Source organism: Oryctolagus cuniculus, chromosome 5 (genome assembly GCF_051225735.1).
Source record: "Oryctolagus cuniculus isolate XC-2025 breed Fujian yellow rabbit chromosome 5, ASM5122573v1, whole genome shotgun sequence".
Classification (NCBI taxonomy): domain Eukaryota; kingdom Metazoa; phylum Chordata; class Mammalia; order Lagomorpha; family Leporidae; genus Oryctolagus; species Oryctolagus cuniculus.
The window spans coordinates 132683762-132707805 of NC_142871.1; the positions used below are offsets into that span (position 1 = coordinate 132683762).

At 58.2% G+C, this 24044-nt stretch overlaps 1 protein-coding gene across 2 annotated transcripts in view; it reads left to right on the forward strand.

Moving 5' to 3' along the window:
• The window catches only part of CPNE5 (copine 5), an 82973-nt gene that overhangs the window by 25429 nt on the left and 33500 nt on the right, over window positions 1-24044 (forward strand). Inside the window, exons 4-9 of one of the 2 annotated variants that reach the window (XM_008262846.5) lie at window positions 9102-9205; window positions 10576-10615; window positions 10790-10866; window positions 12456-12515; window positions 14347-14397; window positions 14642-14705. In XM_008262846.5, the coding sequence (XP_008261068.1) occupies window positions 9102-9205; window positions 10576-10615; window positions 10790-10866; window positions 12456-12515; window positions 14347-14397; window positions 14642-14705 (396 nt within the window). The remainder of the gene's footprint in view (window positions 1-9101; window positions 9206-10575; window positions 10616-10789; window positions 10867-12455; window positions 12516-14346; window positions 14398-14641; window positions 14706-24044) is intronic. The other variant, XM_051854801.3, reaches the window with a different exon arrangement.

The following is a 24044-nucleotide window of genomic DNA, read 5'->3' on the forward strand; positions in this document are numbered from 1 at the left end:
GGAGTCCCGCGCTTTCCTGGGGACCTGAGTGTTGCGCAGGGGCCCTGAGCAGAACGGGGTGGGGGCAGGGACTCTTCCCGGCTTCTGTTCAGTTGGAAATTGCGCGTGTGAATGCGTCTGTGAGAAACGGCTTCCGGCAGGGTCCCCGGGAGAGAGCCTTCTGCTCGGGTGGTGGGGCTGGAGAGATGGAGTGAGGAGATGTCTGCCCACGTTCCGGGAGAAGGTTGAGGAGACCCACGGGGGCCGGTGCAGCACCAGGGACCGGTACCCACGCTGTGGTGGGCAGGCGCAGGCGCCAGGCAGGGCTGCAGCGTGGAGGGAGCGGCCCTTTCGGAACCGTGGTGCCCAAGCTGGCCCCAGCTTCCCTCTCCTCCCATCGCCCATCTGTCCAACACAACCGGGAGCCACCAGCACGGGCACCAGGAAATGCTGTTGGAAGGGACGCATCACCCGGTGTGGAGAGGGGTGCAGATCGGCACTGGGCAGGTGGGGGCTCAGACCCCCTGCAGTCCCCGTGGCGCTCCCCCTGGGTCGGGAGGCCCCTGTCTTCACTGAGATGTGCCCTCCCCTGACCTCCTAGCTGGATGCGGGGCAGCAGGGTCCTGCTCGCCTGATCCCACTTCCCAGCGCCAGCCCTGCTGGGGTCCTGCAGCCCACCTGCCACGCAGCCCAGTTTTTGTCTGTTGCGGAGCCTCTGGGAGCTGCTTAATTCCCTCGCCAGCGGCGTCTCCAGCCTGCCACCCCTCTGAGGGTCTTGTTGCAGCTGACGATATTTGTGATTAATGCTACTTAATTGATATTCAGGGGGCTTAGTCACAGAGGTCTCGGGAGCCCTGGGGAGCATCTTCTGTGCTCTGTCACTAGCGGTTTCCACTGGGCTGCTTTGCCGGGGGCAAGAAGCAGCCTCGCAAGGGGTGACCATCTGGCGTCCCAGGCTCCCTCCTCCTCTGTGCCCGTCCCAGCCTCTGGGGCCAGGGAGGCCCCCATCACCTCCCTGATCGCCCACCTTCTCCGATACTCCTCGGGACTCCCCTGGCACAGATCTCTGGGCTCCCTGGGCTTTTGTTCATCGCAGCCTGAGCAAGGTGCAGCCCGCACCCACAGCCCCAACCCCCAGAGCGTGGGCAGAGGGGTGCAGCTCGGACAGGAAGCGAGGGCAGCCCCTCCAGGGAGCTGGCTGGGCTCCAGGCCGTGGGTGGTGAGGGGTTAACGCCCCCTTGCCTCTCCCTGCCCCAAGCTGAATCTCCCCTTGCGTGGTTCCCACAGCTGGGTGCTGAGCCTCATCTAGCCAAGTCCCTCGCAGCTTGAAAACTCTCTAATTTTGCGTGGAATGAAACACAGTGGCCAAGTTGATTATTATTATTATTATTTTTACATCAGTTCAGTTGTGTCCCTGCCGTCATTAATGGGGCTGTAAATGGGACCTGACAGGGACCTGTGGCTCCCTGGATTTGAAAAATCCCAGTGTTAGCATTTCTCTCCCTTTGTTATTAGTTGGAGTAATGAAGGCCATAAAACATCTTGGCCAGTGCCCAGTGCTGAGGGTGAGGGTTTCACGGCTGTCTGTGATGGGCCTGTGTTAATTACCTCTGCCCAGCCCCACCCAGGCCTGGGAGATCCTCGGAGGGAGGGGGGCCCTCGGAGCCCCTCACCGCCCTGTTTCCAGGGGAACTCCATTTTCTCCTCCGGCAGAGCCGAGCCGGTCTCCAGGGAATTCCCCTCTGTGGCAGCCTTCAGTGCCATGTGAAAAGCAGCGCTGTCATCCTAATGAGTGTTTTCCTTGGAGCCTGTGCTGGGAGTGGGGCAGGGGGAGCCCCGGAAGGAGAGCGCTCCGCTGCAGGCTGGGGGTGCTGGAATCCTGCGGGGGAGGGGCTGGAATCCTGGGGGGGGGGGCTGGAACCCTGGGGGAGCTGGAATCCTTCGGTGGGGGTGGCTGGAATCCTGCGGTGGGGGGGCTGGAATCCTGCGGTGGGGGGGAGGGGGTTGGAGGGGAAGGCAGTGGAAGGCAGGACTCTCCCACCTACCTGGGGCAGTCGGCAGGCAGGAAGGCCGTTAGGAGACATTTTCCTTTTGTCTGAAGACAGGCAGCATTAAGAATCAGAGAACCAGAGAATGCAGGAACTCTTTTGCAGTAAGAGTGGTAACTTGTTTTGTTTTTAAGATTTATTTATTTGAGAGGCAGAGTTACAGAGAGAGAGGAAGAGAGAGAAAGATTTTCCATCCACTGGTTCACTCCCCAGATGACTGCAATGGCCAGAGCTGGGCCGATCCGAAACCAGGAGCTTCTTCCCGGTCTCCCACATGGATACAAGGGCTCAAGCACTTGGGCCATCTTCTGCTACTTTTCTCAGGCCACAGCAGAGAGCTGGATTTGGAAGTGGAACAGCCGGGACTTGAACCGGTGCCCATATGGGATGCTGGCGCCACAGGTTGAGGCTTAGCCCACTGTGCCACAGCACCAGCCCCAAGAGTGATATCTTGTTAAGACTGCTATTGAGTTACTGAGTCTTATTCATCTAGTGGTTCCCCCCACTGCCTTGCCCACAGCAGCCCTTCTAGACATGAGCGTGAATTGAACTGCATCTGCATTTGGTTTTCATTGTACCTGATGACACCTCGCACTTAGATCAAGTCAAAATGTAACGGGCTTTGGCGTTAGACGTTCCGAGGACTAGATCCTAGCTCTGCCTGGCTGTGTGTCCTCCAGCAAGTCACTTAGCCTCTCTGATCCACCCTGAGTGCCCTCCCTTGTAAGGACTGAGGTTTTTTTTTTTTTTTTTTTTTTTGACAGGCAGAGTGGACAGTGAGAGAGAGAGACAGAGAGAAAGGTCTTCCTTTGCCGTTGGTTCACCCTCCAATGGCGGCCGCGGCCGGCGCGCTGTGGCTGGCGCACCGTGCTGATCCGATGGCAGGAGCCAGGTACTTCTCCTGGTCTCCCATGGGGTGCAGGGCCCAAGCACTTGGGCCATCCTCCACTGCACTCTCTGGCCACAGCAGAGAGCTGGCCTGGAAGAGGGGCAACCGGGACAGAATCTGGTGCCCCGACCGGGACTAGAACCCGGTGTGCCGGCGCCACAAGGCAGAGGATTAGCCTAGTGAGCCGCGGTGCTGGCAGGACTGAGGTTTTTGTGAGTGTTGAATGAGGTGACTTAACTCTGATCCACTCCTCTAGCGTTTAGCAGAGGCTGTGTTCTCAGTCAGCCCCTCTGTGCATTAGAACCACCGGGGGCAGCTGCGAAACGCACAGGGGCAGGCATTGGGTTAATGGTTAAGGCTCCAGTTGGGTCACCCCTGGGGGTCAATTTTAGCTCAAGGCTCCTAAATTCCAATCCTGGGAGGCAGCAGGTATCTCCTTACGGCTCAAGTAGTTGGGTCCCTGCCACCCACGTGGGAGACCTGCATGGAGTTCCCAGCCCCCGGCTTGGGCCCAGGCCAGCGTTGATGGGAACCTATGAGCAGGAGCTCTATTCGAATCTCTCCGCATCTTAAATAATAATAAAGCACAGTTGTTTAGGCTCCACGCACAGATTTGGGTTGAATTGGCCCCTCTGCATCCTATCAGATTTCCCGCCAATGCATCCCGGAAGGCAGTAAACGATGGCTCCAGTACTTGGGTACCTGCGACCCATGTGGGAAAGCTGAATGGAGCTGCCGGCTCCTGGCTTCAGCCTGGCCCAGTCCTGGCTGTTGCAAGCATCTGGGGAGTGAACCCGGGGATGGAAGATCTCTCTCTGTCTCTCCCTTTCTCTCTCTGTCACCCTGCCTTTCAAGTAGATGAAAATAAATAAACTTTAAAAGTCATTTGTTAAAGGGTATATATGTATATGTATGTGTGTGTGTAATTTTATTTTCATTTTATTTGAAAGCCACAGAGAGATAGATGCAGACACAGAGAGATCTCCCAGCTGAAGATCTCCTGGCTGAAGTTGAATCCAGAAACTCCATCCAAGTCTTTCATGTAGGTGACAGGGACCCTCCCAGGGTGCACATTAACGGGAACCTGGATGCAAGCAGAGGAGCAGGGACTCAACCAGACACTCTGAAATGGGATGGGGGCATCCCCAATGGCGCTTAACACCGCTCCAAGGATGTGTGTGTGTGTGTGTATAAAGATTTATTTATTTATTTATTTATTTGAAAGGCAGAGATACAGAGAGGCAGAGGCAGAGAGAGAGAGGGGTCTTCCATCAGCTGGCTCACTCCCCAGATAGCCACAATGGCTGAAGCTGTGCCAATCTGAAGCCAGGAGCCAGGAGCTTCTTCAGGGTCTCCCACGTGGGTGCAGGGGCCCAAGCATTTGGGACATCCTGTGCTGCTTTCCCAGGCACAGTAGCAGGGAGTTGGATTGGAGGTGGAGCAGCCGGGACTCAAACCGGTGCCCATATGGGATGCCAGCATTGCAGGTGGTGGCTTTAACCCACTGCGTCACTGCAGGCCTCCTCCATGAATTTTTTAAAGTTGCCTCATCCAAGGTCGAGACTTGAATACTGCACTGTGGGGCGCCGGCGTTGCAAGTGCTGTTTCACCCGCTGTCCTGTTTAGTTTTGTGGCTCGGTACCAGGCACACCGCTTGGCGTGCGCTAAGTGCTTAAAACCTGCTGATTGGAGACCGAATAGAGCGGATGCCGCCTCTGGGAAGTGTGTAGGACAGAGCGACTCTGAAAGGCTCTGATCGCATCACACAGGTAGCACGTGAGGAAGTGGCACAGGCCCTTTGATGCATTTCCTCACCCAGCCGGTCCTGTCAATGTGCCCGGGTTCCCCGCTGTGCCGCAGCTACTGGCAGCAGCGAGCAGAGTAGCAGACGTCTCGCTCTAACCCACGTTGCAACACGGCTTAGCGGGCACAGCCCCGTGCCTGGCTTGTGCCTGGAAGTCAGCAGCTACTAACCATGTGACCCTTTTTTTAAAAAATATTTATTTATTTATTTGAAAGGTAGAGTTACAGACAGGCAGAGGCAAAGAGAGGTCCTCCATCTGCTCACTGGTTCGCTCTCCAAATGGCTGCAACGGCTGGAGCTGCACCGATCCGAAGCCAGGAGCCAGGAGCTTCTTCTGGGTCTCCTATGTGGGTGCAGGGGCCCAAGGACTTGGGCCATCTTCTACTGCTTTCCCAGGCCATAGCAGGGAGCTGGATCGGAAGAGGAGCAGCTGGGACTTGAACCGGTACCCATATGGGATGCCGGCACTGCAGGCGGTGGCTTTTACCCACTATGCCACAGTGCCAGCCCCACTGTGTAACCCTTAATGAGCAGCTTAACTTCTCTGTGCATGTTTTTGCTCATCTGTAAAGTGGGGAAATCTACACAGGCATTGTGTAGTAGTGTGACCCGCTGTAGGTGCTCGGTAACCGGGAGCTGCCGTCATCCCCGGCTGTGAGCCTGGTGTGTGCGGGTCCCAAGCTTGGAAACGAGGAAGGGCTGGGTCCTGCTGCGTGAGCAGACAAGGGCAGTTGCTGCGATGCTGGAGATGTGCAGGGGGAGGAGGGGCGGGGGTCCTGGGTGCGCAGGGAGGAGTTGGGAGCTGAGGCCTCAGGAGCTAGGAATTGGCCTGTATAGACGATGCGCTTGGAGGCTGCGCCCATGGTGGAGGTGGGAGAGTGAAGAGGCCTGAGCCAGCCTGCAGCAGGAGGTGGGACTTAGCGGACGGGGCTGACTGGCACGGGGTGCCTTGATGAGGGGTGAGGGACAGAAGGCCCTTGGTGACCCCACATGGCCTTGAGCAGAAAGTTCTCTGGCTCGTTTTTTTTCTTTCTTTCTTTAAAAAAGATGTATTCATTTGAAAGGCAGTTACAGAGAGTTACAAAGAGGCAGAGGCAGAGAGAGAGAGAGTTCCTCCATCTACTGGTTCACTCCCCAAATGGCCACACAGGCCAGAGCTGCACTGACCCAAAGCCAGGAGCCAGGAGCTCTTCCAGGTCTCCCACATGGGTGCAGGGGCCTAAGGACTTGGGCCATCCTCCACTGCTTTCCCAGGCCATAGCAGAGAGCTGGATAGGAAGAGGAGCAGCCGGGATTCAAACAGGCGCCATATGGGATGCTGGCACTGCAGGCGCTGGCTTTACCTGCTACGCCACAGCCCTGGGACATTTCTAACCTGGTTCAGGGTAGCGCGGGACCACAGGCGAAGCCCTGGGTGACCCTGGTGCTGTGCTGGTGCTTTCCTGGACTGCAGAGAGCTGCAGGAAGACTGACCCTCAGGATGAATTTGTAATTTTGGCAATGACTCCTCCAGCCGAAACAAGCACGCTGGCTTACAGAGAGGGAGTCGCAATCCTCGTGAGCTGTCTCTCACCTGCCTGACTCCGCCTCGAGTCTCCGGACCCCTCCCTGCCTTCACAGGGCATATGGAACAGAAGCTGTGTGCTTTGTTTCTCACCGTGCTGAAGACCATGTGACACCGTGACCGTGTGGGCGTGCACCGCTCGGTGGTGTTAGGCGCCCCAGCACCAGTTGAAGCAGGTTCACCCTTCCTCTTGCAACACTGAAGCTCCGCCCCTTCACACAGCACCACCTCCTTCCAGCCCTCCTCCCGCCCCCGCCCCCGCCCCCGGGAACCAACCTTGGTGACCTCGGCTCCCTTAGATGCTCACTGAGTGCAGTCACGCAGAATTTGTCCTTGGTGACCAGTTTGCTTCGCCCGGCCTAGAGCCCCAAGGTTTGTCCATGGTGTAGCAGTGTCATAGGATTTCTTTCCTTTAAGGCTGAATAACTCCCCACCCCCCGTAAGTACAGAGGTTTCACACTGGACCTTACTTTTTCTTCTTATTTATTTTTAAGACATTTATTTGTTTGAAAGTCAGAGTTACAGAGAGAGGGAGGGAGAGAGAGAGAATCGTTCATCCACTGGTTCACTCCCCAGATAGCCACAACGGCTGGGGCTTGGCCAGCCCAAAGCCAGGAGCCAGGAGCTTCTTCTGGGTCTCCCACGCAGGTGCAGGGGCTGAAGCACTTGGGCCGTCTCCCACTGCTTTCCCAGGCCTTTGTCAGGGAACCGGATTGAAAGTGAAGCAGCTGGGACAGGAAGTGGCGCCCATACAGGATGGCGGTGTCCAAGTGGTGGCTTTCCCTGCTATGCCACAGTGCTGGCCACTATTCTATTTATTTCATAAATTAAGAGAGGTAAGAGAGACAGAGAGTTCTCCCATCTGCTGGTTCACTACCCAAATGCCTGCAACAATCAGGCCTGGGCCAGGCTGAAAGTAGGAGCCCGGAACCCCATCCTGGTCTCCCATATGGATAGCAGGGATGCAAGCACTTGAGCTGTCGCCTGCAGCCTCCCAGGGTGAGCATTAGCCGGAAGCTGGGATCAGAAATGGAGAAACCAGGGGGCCGGTGTTGTGGCTTAGCAGGTTAAGCAGCCTGCAACACCAGCATCCCATATGAGCACCGATTTGAGTTCCAGCTGCTCCGCCTCTGATCCAGCTCCCCGCTAATATACCTGGGGGAAAGCAGCAGAAGCTGGCCCAAGTGCTTGGACCCCTGCCACCCATGTGGGGGACCAGGAACTTCTGGCTTCAGCCTGGCCATTGCAGCCATTTGGGGAGTGAACCAGCAGGTGGAAAATTCCCTCTCTCTCTCACTCTCTCTCAATCCCTCTGTATTTCTCTCTATGTAACTCTGCCCTTCGAATATATTAAATTAATGGAGGAGCCAGGACTCAGTCCAGGAGCTCCACTAGGGGTGTAGGCGTCCTGAGTGGCATCTTAGCTGCTGCGCCAGATGCCCACCCTGCCACACCTCTTTTCTGAGATGCGCTCGTGCCAAAATGTCCAGTGCACTGAGCAGATGTAAACGAGGACTGCTTGGGCGGAACGGCTGGCCTGGAACTCCGCCCGCACAGAGAGAGAACTCAGAGCCGGTGCATCGCAGTCTCGTCCAGTGGTTCTCAAACTGGGGTCCCCAAACCGGCAGCCTCCGCAGCACCTGGAGATGTTTTAAAATGCAGATTCTGAGGCTGCACCCTAAACCGCTGGCCGGGGGCGTCCGGGGGTGTGGCCTGCAGTCTGTCTTTCCAGTGACTCTGGTGCCCAGAGGTGGACAGTGACTTGGCTGCAGGCATCGGGGAGCTTAGTGGCATTCAGCTAATCAAGAGTCTGTTGCACCCCAAATTCTGGAGTATCTGCTTCCAGGGAAGCCAAGGAAGTGACGTCCCTGCCTTGTCACCTACGGCTGGGTGACAAGTTACCCCAGGACGCGGCGGCTCACGCTGCTGGGGCAGGAACCTGGGTGCGGCTCTGCTGGGTCCTCTGGCTCAGGATCTCCCCTGGGCTGCAGGGCAGGTGCCAGGCAAGGCCGCAGCCACCTCGAGGTTCAGCAGGGCAGGATTTGCTTACCAGCTCTCTCAGAGCTGTTGGCAGGATCCAGGCTCCTGTGGGCAGCTGAGTGACAGCCAGGATGCCTCGCTGGCTGCTGGCCTGAGCCTCCCTGGATTTCTTGCTTCGCCCCGTCCCCCGAGGGCAGCCCACGACCTGGCAGCTGGCCTTCAAGTGAGCAAGCAAGGCGGAGCAGGGTCCTGAGACAGAAGTCACAGTCGTTTAGAACCCAAGCTGGCAAGCGACGTCCTGGGACTTCCTGTGCGATACTCTTCATTAGTGGAATGCCCAGGTCCCGCCCGCATTCGTGGGCAAAGCATGGCACCAGGGCACCAACTCCAGGTTGGGGGCTCCATCAGGAGGCCACCTCCCACCATCTCCATCTCTGCTTTTGTGTTTATGGTTGGGGCATCAAGTAAGTCAGAGAGGAGTGCTGGTCACAGGGTGGGCGCGAGCTCAGTGCAGGCCCAGAGAAATCAGGGAGGTTTCCTGGAGGAGGCAGCATTCACAGTTGGCAGGGAAGGGGAGGCCGATACAGGGCACAGCATTGCAAAGGCAGTGAGGCAGGAAGTGGTGGAGGCACAGGTAGGCTGGAGCTGCGATGCGCCTGGTTCCCATCCTTAGGGCCAGGTGCTTCTGCCTTGCTTAGGGGCAGCCTGGGGTCAGGAGCTCAGAGAGGCCCGGCTTCTGTAGCTGCGGGAGCCGGGCAGGAAGCAGGGGCTCCGAGCCTGGTGCTCGCCCCTGCCCCCTGGCCTGGCCCCAAGTTCCACGCCCATCTTGTCCTGCAGTTTGGCCGCACCGAAGTCATCGACAACACGCTCAACCCTGACTTTGTACGCAAGTTCGTCGTGGATTACTTCTTCGAGGAGAAGCAGAACCTCCGCTTCGATCTGTGAGTGGATGGCAGCGCCCAGTGCTTGGGGCGGGGGAGGGCTGTCTCCAGGAAGGAGGGGGAGCCAGGGCTGGCCCGGGATAAAAGTGACGGCTGCGGAAGTCTCCCCCACACTGACCAGGGCACGGTACGGCAGGTACCCCCGTTTGTCTGCGTTCACTAGGGGACAAAGTGTGAGCTCCTGGCCATGGGGAGTGTCCACTGGGGCGACTCCAGGCTCTACCTCCAGGAGCCCTCTTCTCCTGGTGGAACTGGGAGGTCCCCACTCACTCTGTCCCCTGCACGTCCTGGGCAGAGGTCCCCTCCAGTCCCGCCTCGTGCAGAGGCAACGGGGCCATAGCACCCAAGGCATCTGTGTGTTCATCAGGAAGATGGACAGAGCCCTCTCGTGATGTTCAAGGTCAGGGTGGGAGCGAGGTTGGGCAAACAGGCAGGGGAGTTGTGTTGTCGTGTATAGGGGTGTGGCATGGCTAGAAAGTTCTGTGTCCTGGAGAAACTGGACAGGGTGGGAAAAAGGGGGCTTGGCTCAGAGGGATTAAGGACAAACTACAGTGGAAGGAAAAGACTTTGGATGGAGCGGTGGGAGGAACAGAGGTTGAGGGGGGTCGGCTACCCGCTGCAGAGAAAGGGCCTGGGGACGCTTCGAGGAGAGAAGTGCAGGGGGCAGCCAGCTGGGGAGAGGGTGGCTGACCTGGGCAGGAGTCTTCGGGGCCCAGAAGGGCTGTTGGGCTGAGAAACAGACAGAGGGGCTGCAGGGGAGGGGCTGTGGGGGAGGGAGCTGTAGGGGAGGGGCTGTAGGGGAGGGGCTGCAGGGAGGGGTTTCAGGGGAGGGGCTGTAGGGGAGGGGACTGCAGGGGAGGGGACTGCAGGGGAGTGGAGAAGCCCAGGTGCAGGATCAGACTGCCTGCTCACAGCTTTGGGGAAGGTGTCAATGCCTCCCCTCCTTGGGTGACCAGGCCCAGAGACGGGCTGGGTGGACCTGGACAAGGCGAAGCAGGAAGCAAAGCTCAGAGGCAGAGCCCTGAGCTCCTGGGGCGGGCCAGCCGTGGCCAGGAAGATGGAAAACCGGGAGTGAGGAGCCATCCGGGGCAGCAGAGCCCATGTTTCTCGTCTTTCCGTTTGGAGCGAGGTTAGGCACAGAGAGGGGCACAGCCGTCAGCGTCCACCCATGATGCACGTGGCTGGCCATTTATACCATGTGGCCACCGTCCACGTAGCAGATCGAGAGACAGGACGTGTCCAGCACCAGAGGCTCCCATTGTGCCCTCCAGCCGTGGCTCCGACAAAGATCCACTGAGCTGGAGCCTGTTGGCAGTGTGGGAGGGCAGAGCGCCCCCAGCTGCCCTCACTGTGTCTCTGTGTCCCTGCAGATACGACGTTGACTCCAAGAGCCCCGACTTATCCAAACACGTGAGTTCCAACGGGGACTGCCCAGTGCCGCTGGGGAGTTTGTTGCAGTGTTGTGTTTGGGGGTGGGCGTCGGGCGTGTCTGACGTCTCGGGGTCCGAGGCGGGGGGATGGGACAGCCTGGATGGCTGTGAGCTGCGAGGGTGACACTGGTCTCCCTGTCCCCTGGATATACAGGATTTCCTGGGCCAGGCCTTCTGCACCCTCGGAGAGATTGTGGGGTCCCCGGGGAGCCGCCTGGAGAAGCCCCTCACGTAAGTGTAGAAGCTTCCCCAGTGATGGACAAGCTTTTGCTCACCTTGCTGAGGGCTGGTCTGCAGGGGGAGGAGTGAGGACAGCCCCTGCCCACTAGGACTTCTAGCCCTGTGACCGTGGAGGGACGCAGGCTGAGTGCCCAGAGCCCCAGGCGCCCGGGAAGGCCTGAGACGCTGTCCAGTCCACTCCTGCTCCCAGCCTGTCGCTGAAGCGAGCGCTCGCCTGGGAGAGCAGGGCACTCACACGGTCCCGTCCTCCGCTTTTCCCCACTTGTTTCCGGCCTCGGCCCGGTGCGCTGTTGCATGTAGGACCCCCAGGAGCTTTTCCTCTGAGCAGGCTCCGGGGTAAGGAATCCAAAGCTTCTCACAGCAGAGTCTGAGGGTGACTTCAGGGCCCAGCCAGGGCTGGCCGGGTGCTGGGGTGACAGCACCTGTACCTGTGTCTCAGGAAGCCCCTGGGGCAGGACCCAGGCAGCAGCTGGGACAGGGCAGAGCTGGCAGGACAGGGGGATCAGGCTGGGCCAGGCACAGCCCCCCCGTGCTTCTGCCACATTCCCGCTGGACATGGTATACACAGTGTGTGTATACCCATATGTGTGTGCATACATGCACATGTGTATGTACGTGTCACACATATACACATGTGTGTGCATGCATGTATACGTGTGTGTGCACGCGTGTGTGTAGTCTGTCTCCTAGGCCCTATTCTGTGATCCCCAGTAATAGTGTGGTAACTTAGGGCTCCTAGAAAGTTCTCCTTGCCCCCCCCATAAGGTCTCATCTGGCTTCCCAGGAAGTCCTAAGAGCTGTCATTTGATCATTTATCAAGCACGGTGTGGGGGAAGCTACACTTTGGGGCGGGCACTCGGAAGCTGGTAGGAGTTGAGGGCCTGTGCAGGGAAGAGGAGATGAATCTCATGCTCACATTTGCTCTGGCCTCCCCCGTCCTGGGGCATGTCCCTGACACTTTTCATTTGCGATGGTTTCTGCAGAGGCCTGTCTGCGTGGCTTGTGGATGGCCCCCGCCTGTCCCCTGCACCCGTGGGGAGGGTGTGTGTGTGTGCCGAGCTCTCCTTAGAGGGACAGCAGTCAGACTCTGCCCAGGGCCCCACCGCACCCTCATGGCCTCGGTCCTGTCTCCTAGTACAGCCCCATTCTCAGGCCGGCGGTGAGAACTTCCGCTCAGGAATGTGGGGGACACGAACCAGCCTGGAACACGCGCCACCCGGCCGTCTGCCCATGTCGCAGCCTGGGCGCGGAGGCCCCAGCCGGTCTCCAGGTGGTGCTGAAAGCGCCCCCGCAGCCGGTCGGCGGGAGGCCTTGTTTCCCATCCAGCAGCTGCAGGGGCCTGGGAGCCCCCCTTGCTAACATTCCTGGGGGGCTGCCGCCGCCGCTCCGCGGACCCCATTCTGAGAGTAGTTGGTGTGGAAAAGCTCCCCGTCGCCTGGCCCCGGGGCAGGGCCTTTCGGTCCTGCTTCACAGATCTCCAGATCAGCCACTGGGCTCCAGGCACGCAAGTGCGGGGGCTCTGGCCTCGCCGGATGGGGCAGATGGCTGGTGACAGGGACTGTCTGCCTCTCTCTCCACAGGATAGGCGCATTCAGCCTGAACGCCAGGACGGGCAAGCCCATGCCAGCCGTGTCCAACGGGTGAGTCACCAGTCGGCTCTGGACCTGGAGCCCTCAAACACGCAGCCAGCTCTGCGGGGGGAACCCTGAGTAGTCTGGGCCCAGGGGGCAAGGAGGGTCCTGGGTGCCCCCACAGAGACCTGGGTGCCCTGGATGGAGCCCCCCACTGTGCAGTTGGCCCCTCCCTGCACCCAGCCTGCTGCTTGAGCATCTTGAGAGCCTACCCCCACCCCGCACTCCCCCAACTCCCCATGTCCCCCTCTCCATGCTATTGGGACCATGGGGGGCAGGGCGGGACTTCTCCAGGGGTCAGCAGGACCTGCACTCTCCATTCCCTTCCTCTCTCCCTGGCCTGGGCGCTCCCCCTCCACTTCCCCTCAACTCCCATGTTCACTGCTGGCCACCAGCCACTGGCCCAGCACACTGGGTCCCACTGAACGCCCCCCTCCCCTTTACCTGGGCTTGTCATCTGTGTGCTTTGGCTGCAAATGGGAACAACAAATCCTCCCCATGCCTCCCCCCTGGCTAGCAAGTCCCCACGCTGGCTTCCCACGCCTGCTACAGGTTGGGCAGCGGGCAGGCACTGCTTTGGGGGAGCTTCCTGGAGGGCCCTGTGGCAGAAGGGCATGGCTGGGTATGCGGCGCTCCCCTGGCTTCTCCGAGAGCCCCAGGCGCTGGGGTCCTGGCCGCTGGGTTGGTCTCCAGGGATGCTCGCCGCCCAGGGCGAGTGTGGCCGCCAGTGTACAGGGAGAGTGGATGAGCGGCAGTTGGCGAGGGGACAGGCGTGAGAGCGCTGCAGAGGCAGGAGAGAGAAGCCAAGGCAGGGGCGGTGAGGCCAGGCAGGCGGGAGCAGGTTGGGGCTGGAGAGGAGGCAAAGAAAGATCGGAAATAGAAGAAGGACTCAGAGGCAGGAGGGGAACAGATGGAGAGCCGGGCGGAGGGGGCCGGCATCAAGGATTCTGTCTCCCTGGTCAAACACATCCTGGCTCACTACCACGGGGAGCAGGCCAGTGGGTGGGCAGGGCTCTGGGCAGTCTCAGCTGCTAAGCTTCGGGCGCGCTGCTGGCCACTGCCTCCTGCCTGCAGCCGGGGAGGCTCGAGGTGGACCCTGCTCTGCTCCCCGGATCCGGAGAGATCTGGGCTGTCTCGGCTTCCTCCCCTGCAACCTCTGGCCCCGGGAGGAACCCCACCAGTGGTTCTCAAAGTGTGTTCCATGGACAGATGCTGGCGGCCGCCGGCTGCCTTAGGGCAGGGCTGGCCTTGCACTGTGGCGATGCAGAGGTGCAGCACGGGCAGTGATGGCCCCGAGGGCCTCTCCATGTGGGCATCACGTGTGCTTGTTAATAAAGGGTGGGCTGCAGTCATGTCCACTTCATGGGCAAGAGTACTGAGGCTCAGCGAGGTGGAGGAGTGAGCCCACAGCCCTGCAGCTGCTCGTCCCCTGCTGGTGGCCCCTGGCTGCACTGGGACCCCCTCTGGCCTAGGCCCAGACATCATAGACGTGCGGTGGGCTGGTCCCTGGGGGAGGGTGTCCAGCCTGACCAGGGAGGAGGTGGTGCAGCGCCCCTGGCTGGAGCCACTGGCAGGATGCTTGCTCTCCGGAGGGGACCAAACTCTCTGTTTGGCTGTGGTCTCACTCACACCCAGGGAGACCCCAGCAGAGGAACTCAAGAAGGGGTGGCCAAGGCCCTTCCCCTCCTCCACGGAGGGTGCCAGCCCTTGCTCCCCCTTATGCTGCCCTCCCTGCCATGGGTGGTGAACCCCATAGGCTCCAAGCTGCGTCGCTCTGGGACTTGGGCTCAGCTGGGTGCGGGGGGCGGGGGTGGCGAGCCCACGAGGTCTTTTCCCGCAGAAGTGGTCTATGGATGGAAAGTTTGAGAACCCCTGGTCCCGAAGCCTCCGGGTGAGTCTGGACACGTCTGTGATGCTAGGAGACACTGCCTTCCCTGGAGGTGGCCCAGGGAGCAGGGCGGGGCGCGGCCCAGGCTGGGGCCTGGCCCCCAGGAAGCAGTGCCCCAGGGTCTCAGGGGGCCTCTGTCTCCTCAGGGGCTTTGCTGATGCAGGGGAGGGGCGGGAGGAGCAGATTCAGGAAGCTCAGGTGTGGCTCTGTCTTGTCTGGCTTTGCATTCTTTCGTCTTCTCTCCCAGTGGTGTCCCAGGGAAGAAATGTGGCACCATCATCCTGTCTGCCGAGGAGCTCAGCAACTGTAGGGTGAGTGGCAGGGGGAGCCCTACGGGGGGGGGGGGGGGTGGGCACTCTGTGACCTGGGCCCCTGTGTGTGCCTGGAGGGAGCCCGGGGCAGCCGACCATCCAATTCTGCCCTGGCGCCCCCTCCCCCTCACAGTGAGCAGACTGAGACCTGGGCAAGGTGAGGGGGTGGGAGGAACGGGCCCAGCACCCCCCCCCGCCCACGCCCCCACCTACTGTCCTCCAGCCAAGGCTGCCTTGGCAGGAACGCTGGCAGCCGAGGGGCCTTTTCAGTCTTACAGGGAGCCTGGGCACTTGACATTTAGCCGTCATTTTTCACTTTTATCTCTGGGCGGGGGAGGAGGGAGGGAGGGAGAGTGCGTGTGTGTTGGGAAGCCAGCGTCTGTAACCCCAGGCAGCCCTTGGCTTTGCTGCTCTGTGTCTCGGAGAATCTGGAGAGGCGGGCAGCGAAGGGCCGACCCCACGGCTCATAACCGTGAGACATCACCGCGGCGATGGTTCTTGTCTGCTGAGAGGTGGGCGTTGTGCCTAAGTTAGCATCCATCCCGGCCATCATCCTGAGAGGTAGCTCCTGGAGTGTTCCCCAGTAGGCTGAGAAGGAGCCAGGTCACCTGTTCAAGCGCAGGGAGTGGCACAGTCGCGGTTCTAATCCGGGTCAGCCCGATTCTAGAACCCGGGCTTGAACTGAGAGCCGCAGGTGGGGACGTGGCCGGGAGAGGAGGAGACGAAGGGGTGACGCCAGGGCGGGGCGGGGGGGACACGAGCTTTTCTGAGGCGTAAGGGCAGCTCTTCTGTCAGCTCTCCATATGTGCCAGGTTAGCAATTAAAACAAAATTCCAAAAACAGGTTTGTCATTTCATTGGAACACGACAGTAATTGAAGCCACCATGGGTTAACGCAACACGGTTTTTGAAAAGTGATGGTCCTCCAGCGAGAGGCCTCGGTTAACATTTCCGCGGCGCTCTCCGGCGTCTGGCGCGCTCTGGCCGGCTCTGCAGTCCGTGCGGTGCCCTTGGCAATGACCTCTGCCACTCTGCCTGGGCGTGAGGAGGGGACTCCGAAAGTTTGTGAGGAGATGGAATTAAAAGATAAGCTTTATTCTGGTGAAAAAAAAAAAAAGGAAACCCACATATAGCTTTTACGTAGTACATATTTTACACGACCTTTTTAAAAAGTTTATTTTCATCTATATGAAAGGCAGAGCCATACACACACACACACACACACACACACATCTCCCATCTGCTGGTTTGCTTTCCAAACGGCCACAACCGCCAGGGCTGCACCAAGCCAAGCCATTGGGTCTCCCATGTGGGTGGCCCGGGGCCCAAGGACTGGGGCCATCATCTCCTGTCTTCCAGGCCCATTAGCATGGGGCTGGATTGGAAGCGTGGAGCAGCCAGGACTGGAACCGGGCACTCCTGTATGGGTGTGGGCACCCCAAGGAGCAGCTTCATCCTCTGTGCTACAACACTGGCTCCTACCTGAACTTTTTGAAGACCTTCACATTATGAAAATAGTTTTGGCCTCATGGAACAACCTCCCCCGGCCCCAGGGTTCCTGGTCCACACTTTGAGAACTGCTAGGGGTAGAGCTACAGTGGTGTTAACTAACATTGGCTGAGCAACTATTCTGGGCCACGCACAGCACGTGATGTACGTGTTGATTTATTTATCTGATGTGTTACAATATATAATGTATAATATCTGCTGTAGTGTGGTCTGCACTTAACGGATGAAGAACTTGATGCACAGAGAGGTCAAGTGACTTGTCCAAAGTCACACAGAACCCCGGCATTCTGGTTCTACGGCCAGCTGGGCCTATGTCTTTCTAAAATTTTTATTTGTGTGTGAGACAGAGAGACATGAGGTGGGGGGAGACAGAGATCTCTCATCTGCTAGTTCACTCTCCGACTGCCCGTAACAGCTGGGGCTGGGCCAGTAAAGCTGAGAGCCAGGAATTCAATGTGAGTCTCCCACGTGGGCTGCAGGGACCCAGCTCCCTGCTGAAGCTGGAACTGGCAGGGCTGGGACCTGATGAGGGATCAGGGTGTCCCAAGAAGGGTCTGTTTTGTTTTGTTTAAGCTCCAGTTTATTTGTTTGAAAGACAGAGCAACCGGGGGCCAGGGGTGGACAGAGATCTTCCCTCTGATGCCCACAACAGCCAGGCCATGCCACCTGAAGCCAGCAGTCTGGAACTCACCCAGGTCTGCCACGTGGGTGGCAGGGGCCCAACTCCCGAGTCATCCCTGCTGCTCCCCAGGGTGTGCACTGGCAGGAAGCTGGCATCCAAAGTGGAACTGGGACTCCAACCCAGGCGCTCTGCTGTGCGATGCACGAGTTCCAAGCAGGCTCTCGTCCACTGTGCCAAAGGCTGGCCCCAGACCGCAGGTTTAGCCGCAGGTAATGAGGCAGACTCCTGCGGCTGTGGCCGCCGCCGGCCGGGGTGCTCAGGTGGGGCTTGTAGAACAGATAGACCAGAACTTCTAGCTAAGCGCGCACATCCCAGCGCCCTCCCTGTGCGTTGGGGCCGATTGGGTTGCTGCAAGGGTAGAAGTAGATGGGGAAGGTGACAGAGCCTCACAGGTGCCTGGGAAAGGTGGCCTCTGAGTTCGTTGAAGCTGAATTTCAGATGCCCCCCCCCCCCCGCCTCCACCCCAGCCTCTGGCCCGGCTCAGGATGTCCTCCCTGGTGGTCACTTACAAAGTCAATGAAAATGAGAGTGCTTTGGCAATTCGGAGCTCTAGCAAGGATCCTTGCCTTTGAGGAGCTCCCAGTCTGGGTTCAGTACTGGATGGGCCCCTCCCCCTCCCCTCCCTCTCCACTGCCCCCCTCCTCACCCAGGGATGGCGCCTTGATTTCGGGCGCACTCTCCCCTCTCCCTCCTGAGATCCTCAGCTCTTTCTTCTTCTGGCTCATCTTTGGCTGAGCTGTCTTTCCCTAGAATACTTGCGAGGAAAAGGGACTAATTCCCCTGCATCTGGCTGGATTGAAATAATTGCATCTGAACAGCTTTGCCTCTGCTGTTCCAGCTCCGCATTCAGGGGGCGTATTAAAGGAAGCGGGCGGGAGCCGGGCTTCCTGCTCACAGGACTGCGTTCTGCCCAGGTCCACGCTCCTGGGGCCTGGCGGCTGGGGGCGCGGCAGACCCCCCCCCCCCCCCCCCCGCCAAGACAAGATTTTGAGCCAAACACTGCAGGCAGAGGCCCCGGCAGGGCGGGCTGCATCGCCACAGTAGCACTCTTGCTGTCAGCATAGTGTGGAACTGAGTTCACCTGGACTCTCGTCCACTGTCTTATGAGTCTCACCTGGGGCTGGCGGAGGCTGGTGGGGGCCTGGGCGGCTACGAGCGCCGCCTTCCAGGTGCAGAGGTCCATCGGCAGGCCGATGCCTTGAGCAGTGGTGGCTGGGGGATCCTTGCCTAGGGCGGGCAGCCCCCTGCCTCTCAGACCCTGGGCTCCCTCTTCATCTGTCGGGCGCCCGCACCTGCCTTGCTTTGGAGTTCGGACTTCCTGGCTGGGGACAGCACATCCTTGCCGCCTCCCAGGCAGGGTCCCCGTTGTCCAGCCAGCCAAGGGGGAGGGGGGTTGCCTTGCCTCCCATAAGCCAAGGAAGTTGACGCTTCACAACACTGCTAACCCCGGGGCTTCCCTGCACCCGAGAGGTCACCAGCCTGCTCCTGTAGTCCACACATTGCAGGTCAGGGAGTAAGCACACTTGGCCGCAGTCCCTGGCTCCTGGAGTTTCTAATCGAGTGTGGGTCACAGCACTGGTCCCCAGCAATGGCGTGCCCATTCACTCTCTTCTTCCCTCCCTTTCTTTGTAAAGATTGATTTGAAAGACAGAGTTACAGGGAGAGATCTCTCATCCGCTGCTTCACTCCCCAGCTGACTGCATTAGCCAGGGCTGGGTCGGACCAGGCTGAAGTTAGGAACCACATCAGGTCTCCCACATGGGTGGCAGGAGCCCAAGCACTTGGGCCATCCTCCGCTGCTTTCCCAGGTGCGTCAGCAGGGAGCTGGATTGGAAGTAGAGCAGCCGGGACCCAAACTGGCACCCATATGGGATGCTGGCACTGCAGGCTGTGGCTTAACCCATTGCACCACAACGTACGATAGGCATTTTTACAATATTCATTTTCCATTTCCAATGTATAATTTTGAAGACTTATGTACATGGATTTCAATGTTTTTGCACCAAAGTAAGCTTATCTTTTAATTCCACTTCTCACAAACTTTAGGAAGTAATATTTGTATAAAGATAAGAGAATGAAACCCTTGGCACTACCTGGGGGAGGAGGGTCCAGGGAGAGGGAACAGCCTGTGCAAAGGCCCTGGGGTTGGGAAGGATGGTAGATGATGGGTTAGAGCAGTGGGGATGGTGGGAGTAGAGGCCAATTGTATGGGACCTTGTAGCAGAGGAGTTTGATGCCTGGAATCCTGACAGCCCAGGCAAGCTGCAGGAAGAGCCGGGGCTGCAGGTGGGAGACGAGGGCGGGATTAGAGGCCTGGGAGGGAGGAAAACAGAGACTCAGAGGCAGAGGGAAAGGGGAGTGGAGGAGGGGCGGTGGTCGTGGGACACTCAAGTGTAAGCAGGGCTGTTGCTGAGGAGTGGTAGGAGCCGACACATGTCCACACCCTAGATAACCCGCACTCAAATGTTTCCCTTTAAAAGCCCAGTTGGTAATTTATTTTTTAAAATATTTTATTTATTTACTTGAAAGTCAGAGTTACAGAGAGGCAGAGGCAGAAAGGGGGGGGGGCCTTCCATCTGCTGGTTCACTCCCCAAATGGCCCTAATAGCCAGAGCTGAGCTGATCCAAGGCCAGGAGCCAGGAGCTTCCTCCAGGTCTCCACACAGGTGCAGGGGCTGAAGCACTTGAGCCGTCTTCCACTGCTTTCCCAGGCCACAGCAGAGAGCTGGATCGGAAGTGGGGCAGCCGGGCTCGAACCAGCACCCATATGGGATGCCAGTGTTGCAGCCGCAGCTTTACCCACTACGTCACATTGCTAGCCTTGGTAATTTTTTGATGTTAGAAATAATACCTCCAGTTAAAAAATAAAACAGAGGCATTTTTCCTGATGCTAAAAAAAAATGCCATGTTCTTTATGGATGAGTTGGAAACCACAGAAAATTAGAGCAGAAAAAACTCACGCAGACATCACGTGGGCGGGCATCTTCACGTGCCTCCTCCAAGGCCTTTTCCTCGGTGTCGTGTGCATCCTTTTCCCTTCTAATTGGTATAAGAGGGCATCTGGTCTGATGGCCCGCATTTGCCTGTGTCATTAGGTATTAGAAACACGTGTTGCGTAGCCACGTATTATCATGTGGACAGGCCGTAACCTACGGACCCATCCTCCTTTGGGAACAATAGAAACAATACTGCAGCAAGCACCCTCATCTTCTGCTTGTTCCATTTGTCTCTTGAAGTTTAGTTGATGGAGTTATTTATGTATGTGAGAGGCAGAGCCACAGAGAGAGACAGAGATCTTTCTTGTGCTGGTTCACTCGCCATGACCACAACAGCCAGGTCTGGCCCACGCGGAAGCCAGGAGCCACGGTCTCCCACGTGGGTGCAGGGGCCCAGGACTTGGGTCATCCTCCACTGCTCTCCCAGGCACATTAGCAGGGAGCTGGATGGGAAGTGGGGTGGCCGGGACCTGAACCCGTGCTCTGATACGGAACGCTGGCCTCGCAAGCAGCCGCTTAACCCCCTGAGCTGGCGGATCTGGATTAGCACGCCAGACGCACAGAATCAGGGAGTGGGAGGGAAAATGGCCAGTCTGGGGTTTTCAGCCTCTGAATGAGCCAATCAACAGATGCAGAACGGATTGGGTTGTTTGGGAAGTTGGTCATTGTGACAACAAAGAGAGGCCGGCTCGACCTTGCTGTGGGTACTGCAGCCCAAGCATACGCCTGCCTGGCCGGGCCGGCCTCCCACTCCGGCTGCCCTGCCCACCATCTGTGCTAGCCTGGGGGCCTTCTCGGGGGCCCAGCAAGTCCAGCGCTGGCTCCCTCCCCAGAGACCCTGCTCCAGGTCAGCCCCCTGCTGCCCAGGGCCACCCGTTCCACCTGGTGACTCTACTTGTTAATTGAGATCTTCCTTTTTTTCTGACTAAGAAGGACCCTGCACTAATTCTAGCAGATTTGGAAACTCCAGCAGATTTTGAAAAGAGGACGGTAGCTGTGGCCATGGTGCCACCCTCTGTGTGTTTAAAGGTCCGTGAGTGGCCGGGCACGGCGGTCAGGGCTGGGGCTCCTGGTCAAAGGCCAAATGCCACGCGGACCCCTGTGCGGCCCCGGGTGAGGGACTGACTCCTCAGTGCCTCCCTTGCAAAAATACCTGCATTTGTAATTTTGAGATTTGGTTCATCATGGGTTTTTGCATTGATTCTGAGTTCTTAAACTTTTTTTTTAATGTATTTTTGTAAGGGCCGGTGCTGTGGCGTATCAGGTAAAAGCTGCTGTCTGCAGTGCTGGCATCCCTGTAGGTGCCAGTTCTGGTCCCGGCTGCTCCTCTTCCAATCCAACTCTCTGCTATGGCCTGGGAAGGCAGTGGAAGATGGCCCAAGTCCTTGGGCCCCTGCACCCACGTGGGAGACCCGGAAGAAGCTCCTGGCTCCTGGCTTAGAACTGGCACAGCAATGGTGGTCGCGGCAATTTGGGGAGTGAACCAGTGGATGGAAGACCTCTCTCTCTATATATATATATGTGTGTGTGTGTGTGTGTGTGTGTGTGTGTGTAACTCTGCCTTTCAAATAAAAAAATAAATCTTTAAAAATGTATGTATTTGAAAGACAAAGTGTTGGAGGGAGAGAGGGAGGCATCTTCCATCTGCTGGTTAACACCAACCCCCCCCCCCCCCCGATGCCTTCAAAGGCCAAGGCTGGGCCAGGCCAGCGCCAAGAGCCGGGAGCTTCTTTCCGGTCTTCACTCGGGTGGCAGGAGCCCAAGCTCTTGGGCCAACACCTTCTGCCTCCCAGGTGCATTAGCAGGAATGAGAGGTGGGGCTACATGGCAGGCGTGGGCTTCACCCAGAACACCTGCCCTCTGGTTTCAATTTTTAAAATAATGAATTAGAATATTAGCTTTGATGACTGAGGGTGTGAGGGCCCCTCAAATTCTGCACTTACCTTAGGCTTCGTCTGACCCTGGGGGCTACCAGCAAGATCCACGACAGAGCAGCCTTCTCGTCCCCCCCCTGCCAGCCCTCAGCCCCCTGCCCGCTTCTGGACTTGACCTCTGACCCCCACAGCCCTCTCCCTTAGCAGGAGGGCGAAGGTGGGAGGAGCCCGGCCCCCTGGGGAGAGAGGCTGATGGCTACAGTCTCCCCAGAAGTCTGCTTAACATTCAGAGAGATGCAAATTGAGGCAATCCTGCTGTTCTAGAAGAACTTAATGGTTTTTTTTTTTTAAAGATAGGGTGAAAGGCAGAAATTGCAGGAAATTACATCTTGCGGGAGCTGCTTTCTCTTCTCTGTGCTTAGAGGGCCCCACAGGCAGGCCCCAGGGTGCTGCTTCGGCTTCCTGCTGCTCCAGGTGCCACTGGGTCCAGGCTCTGGGATCAGACGGGTGATCGCGCGAGGGGAGCAGCAGAAGCCTTGTCCCTGTGGCTAAGTCGGGGCCTCCTTCAAAGGTGCAGGCTGCGGAGGCTTCCCTGGTCTCAGCAACTTCTGCCCACGGGGACGGAGCTGGCGCTGGGGACTTGGGCACCATCTAGAAGTCTCTCTGGAGGTCTGCCTGTGGGTTCTGCAGTGGCACAGCAATGCAGCTGCCCACACGGGGCTCCCAGCAAATGTTGCTGGCCCTGGATTGTGTTGGGCAAAGCAGACCAGGCTGAACAGTGCAATAAGCCCCCAGCCCCGAGCAGCGCCTCACGTAGCTGCTGTAAGCGGGGAGTGAGGTGTCTGTACAGGGGTGGATTTTTCCAGTGAGCTGAATCTCAGAGCCAGCTTCTCTCTCTCTCTCTCTCTCTCTCTCTCTCTCTCTGCATGGAAGCCTTTCTGAAATGGATTTCACACTTTAACTTCTCCATCGGAGGCTGCAGAACATGATTAAACTTAATCTTAATCGGAGGGCATCATTTAGAAACTGTTATTAGTCTTTGAAGCCAGACTGCCTGTTCCAATCCCAGCTCCTCTCCCTAGCTGTGTGGCTTCAAGCAAGGGCTTTGGTTTCTCTGTGCCTCAGTTCCCTCATCTTTAAAATGGGGACAATAACAGTGCCTACCTCATAGGGTTGGTGCAAGGACCAACTGAATGAATAGATACTAAAACATGCCTGGCACATAGAATGTAGAACCAGATTATTTTGCTATTTTTTTTAAAAAAAATGTATTTGAGAGGCAGAGGCAGAGTTACAGAGAGGGAGAGAGAGAGACAGAGAGACAGAGAGAGAGAGAGTCTTCTATCCACTGGTTCACTTCCCAACGGCGGGAGCTGCGTCAATCTGAAGCCAGGAGCCAGGAGCTTCTTCCTGGTTTCCCACACAGGTGCAGGGGCCCAAGCACTTGGGTCATCTTCTTCTGCTTTCCCAGGCCACAGCAGAGAGCTGGATCAGAAGTAGAGCAGCCGGGACTAGAACCGGCGCCCATACGGGATGCTGGCGCTGGAGGCAGAGGCTTAACCTGCTATACCACAGCGCTGGCCCCATATTTTGCCATTTTTGTAGACAAACAGCAGTGGTTCCACCCAGAAGTGGGAGGGCCTGGGCGAGAGTTGGCCCCTGCGCCAGCACGGCTCTGAGCACCCGAGCCCAGCATATGCCGGCACCTTCAGGCACACATCTCCCCAACGGGCTCACGGGGGACACCGTTCTCCATGTGAGCAGGCCTCAGAGAGGTGAAGTCCCTCGCCCCAGGCTGCCCGGCTGGCCCGTGGCTCGGCCGTGTGGTCCTCAGCCAGGCACTGTGCCGGGACGGCAGCCTCTCGGTGGAGCACTGAGCGGCCCTGGAAGTCACGGTCTGTCCAGTTCTTGTATTTACTTTTACTAACATTCCTGCCCCCTTCCTGATTTGACAGGGCCCTGAGGGGTTCTCCTAGGAGCGTGTGGCATGTTTTAGGGGTGTCAGGGGTGGGTGTGTGTGCACACGCATGCACGCGCATCTTTCTTATGGTCAGCCAGTGCTGCTTACCTGTCACGCAGGTGACTGCCACATATGTGAGCAGTCACTGTGACAACAAGCAGCCCACGTGTTGGGGAGGCTGGAGGGACCCTGAGTGGCAGCCCTGCCCCCAAGGACAGGCTGTTTGGGTGCCCCCCAGTGGCTGGCTGGCTGCTCCAGCACCAAATCCTAAACCTCGGGGTTTCAGAGCCCCCCCGGGGTGCTCAGCCTGCCCAGCACA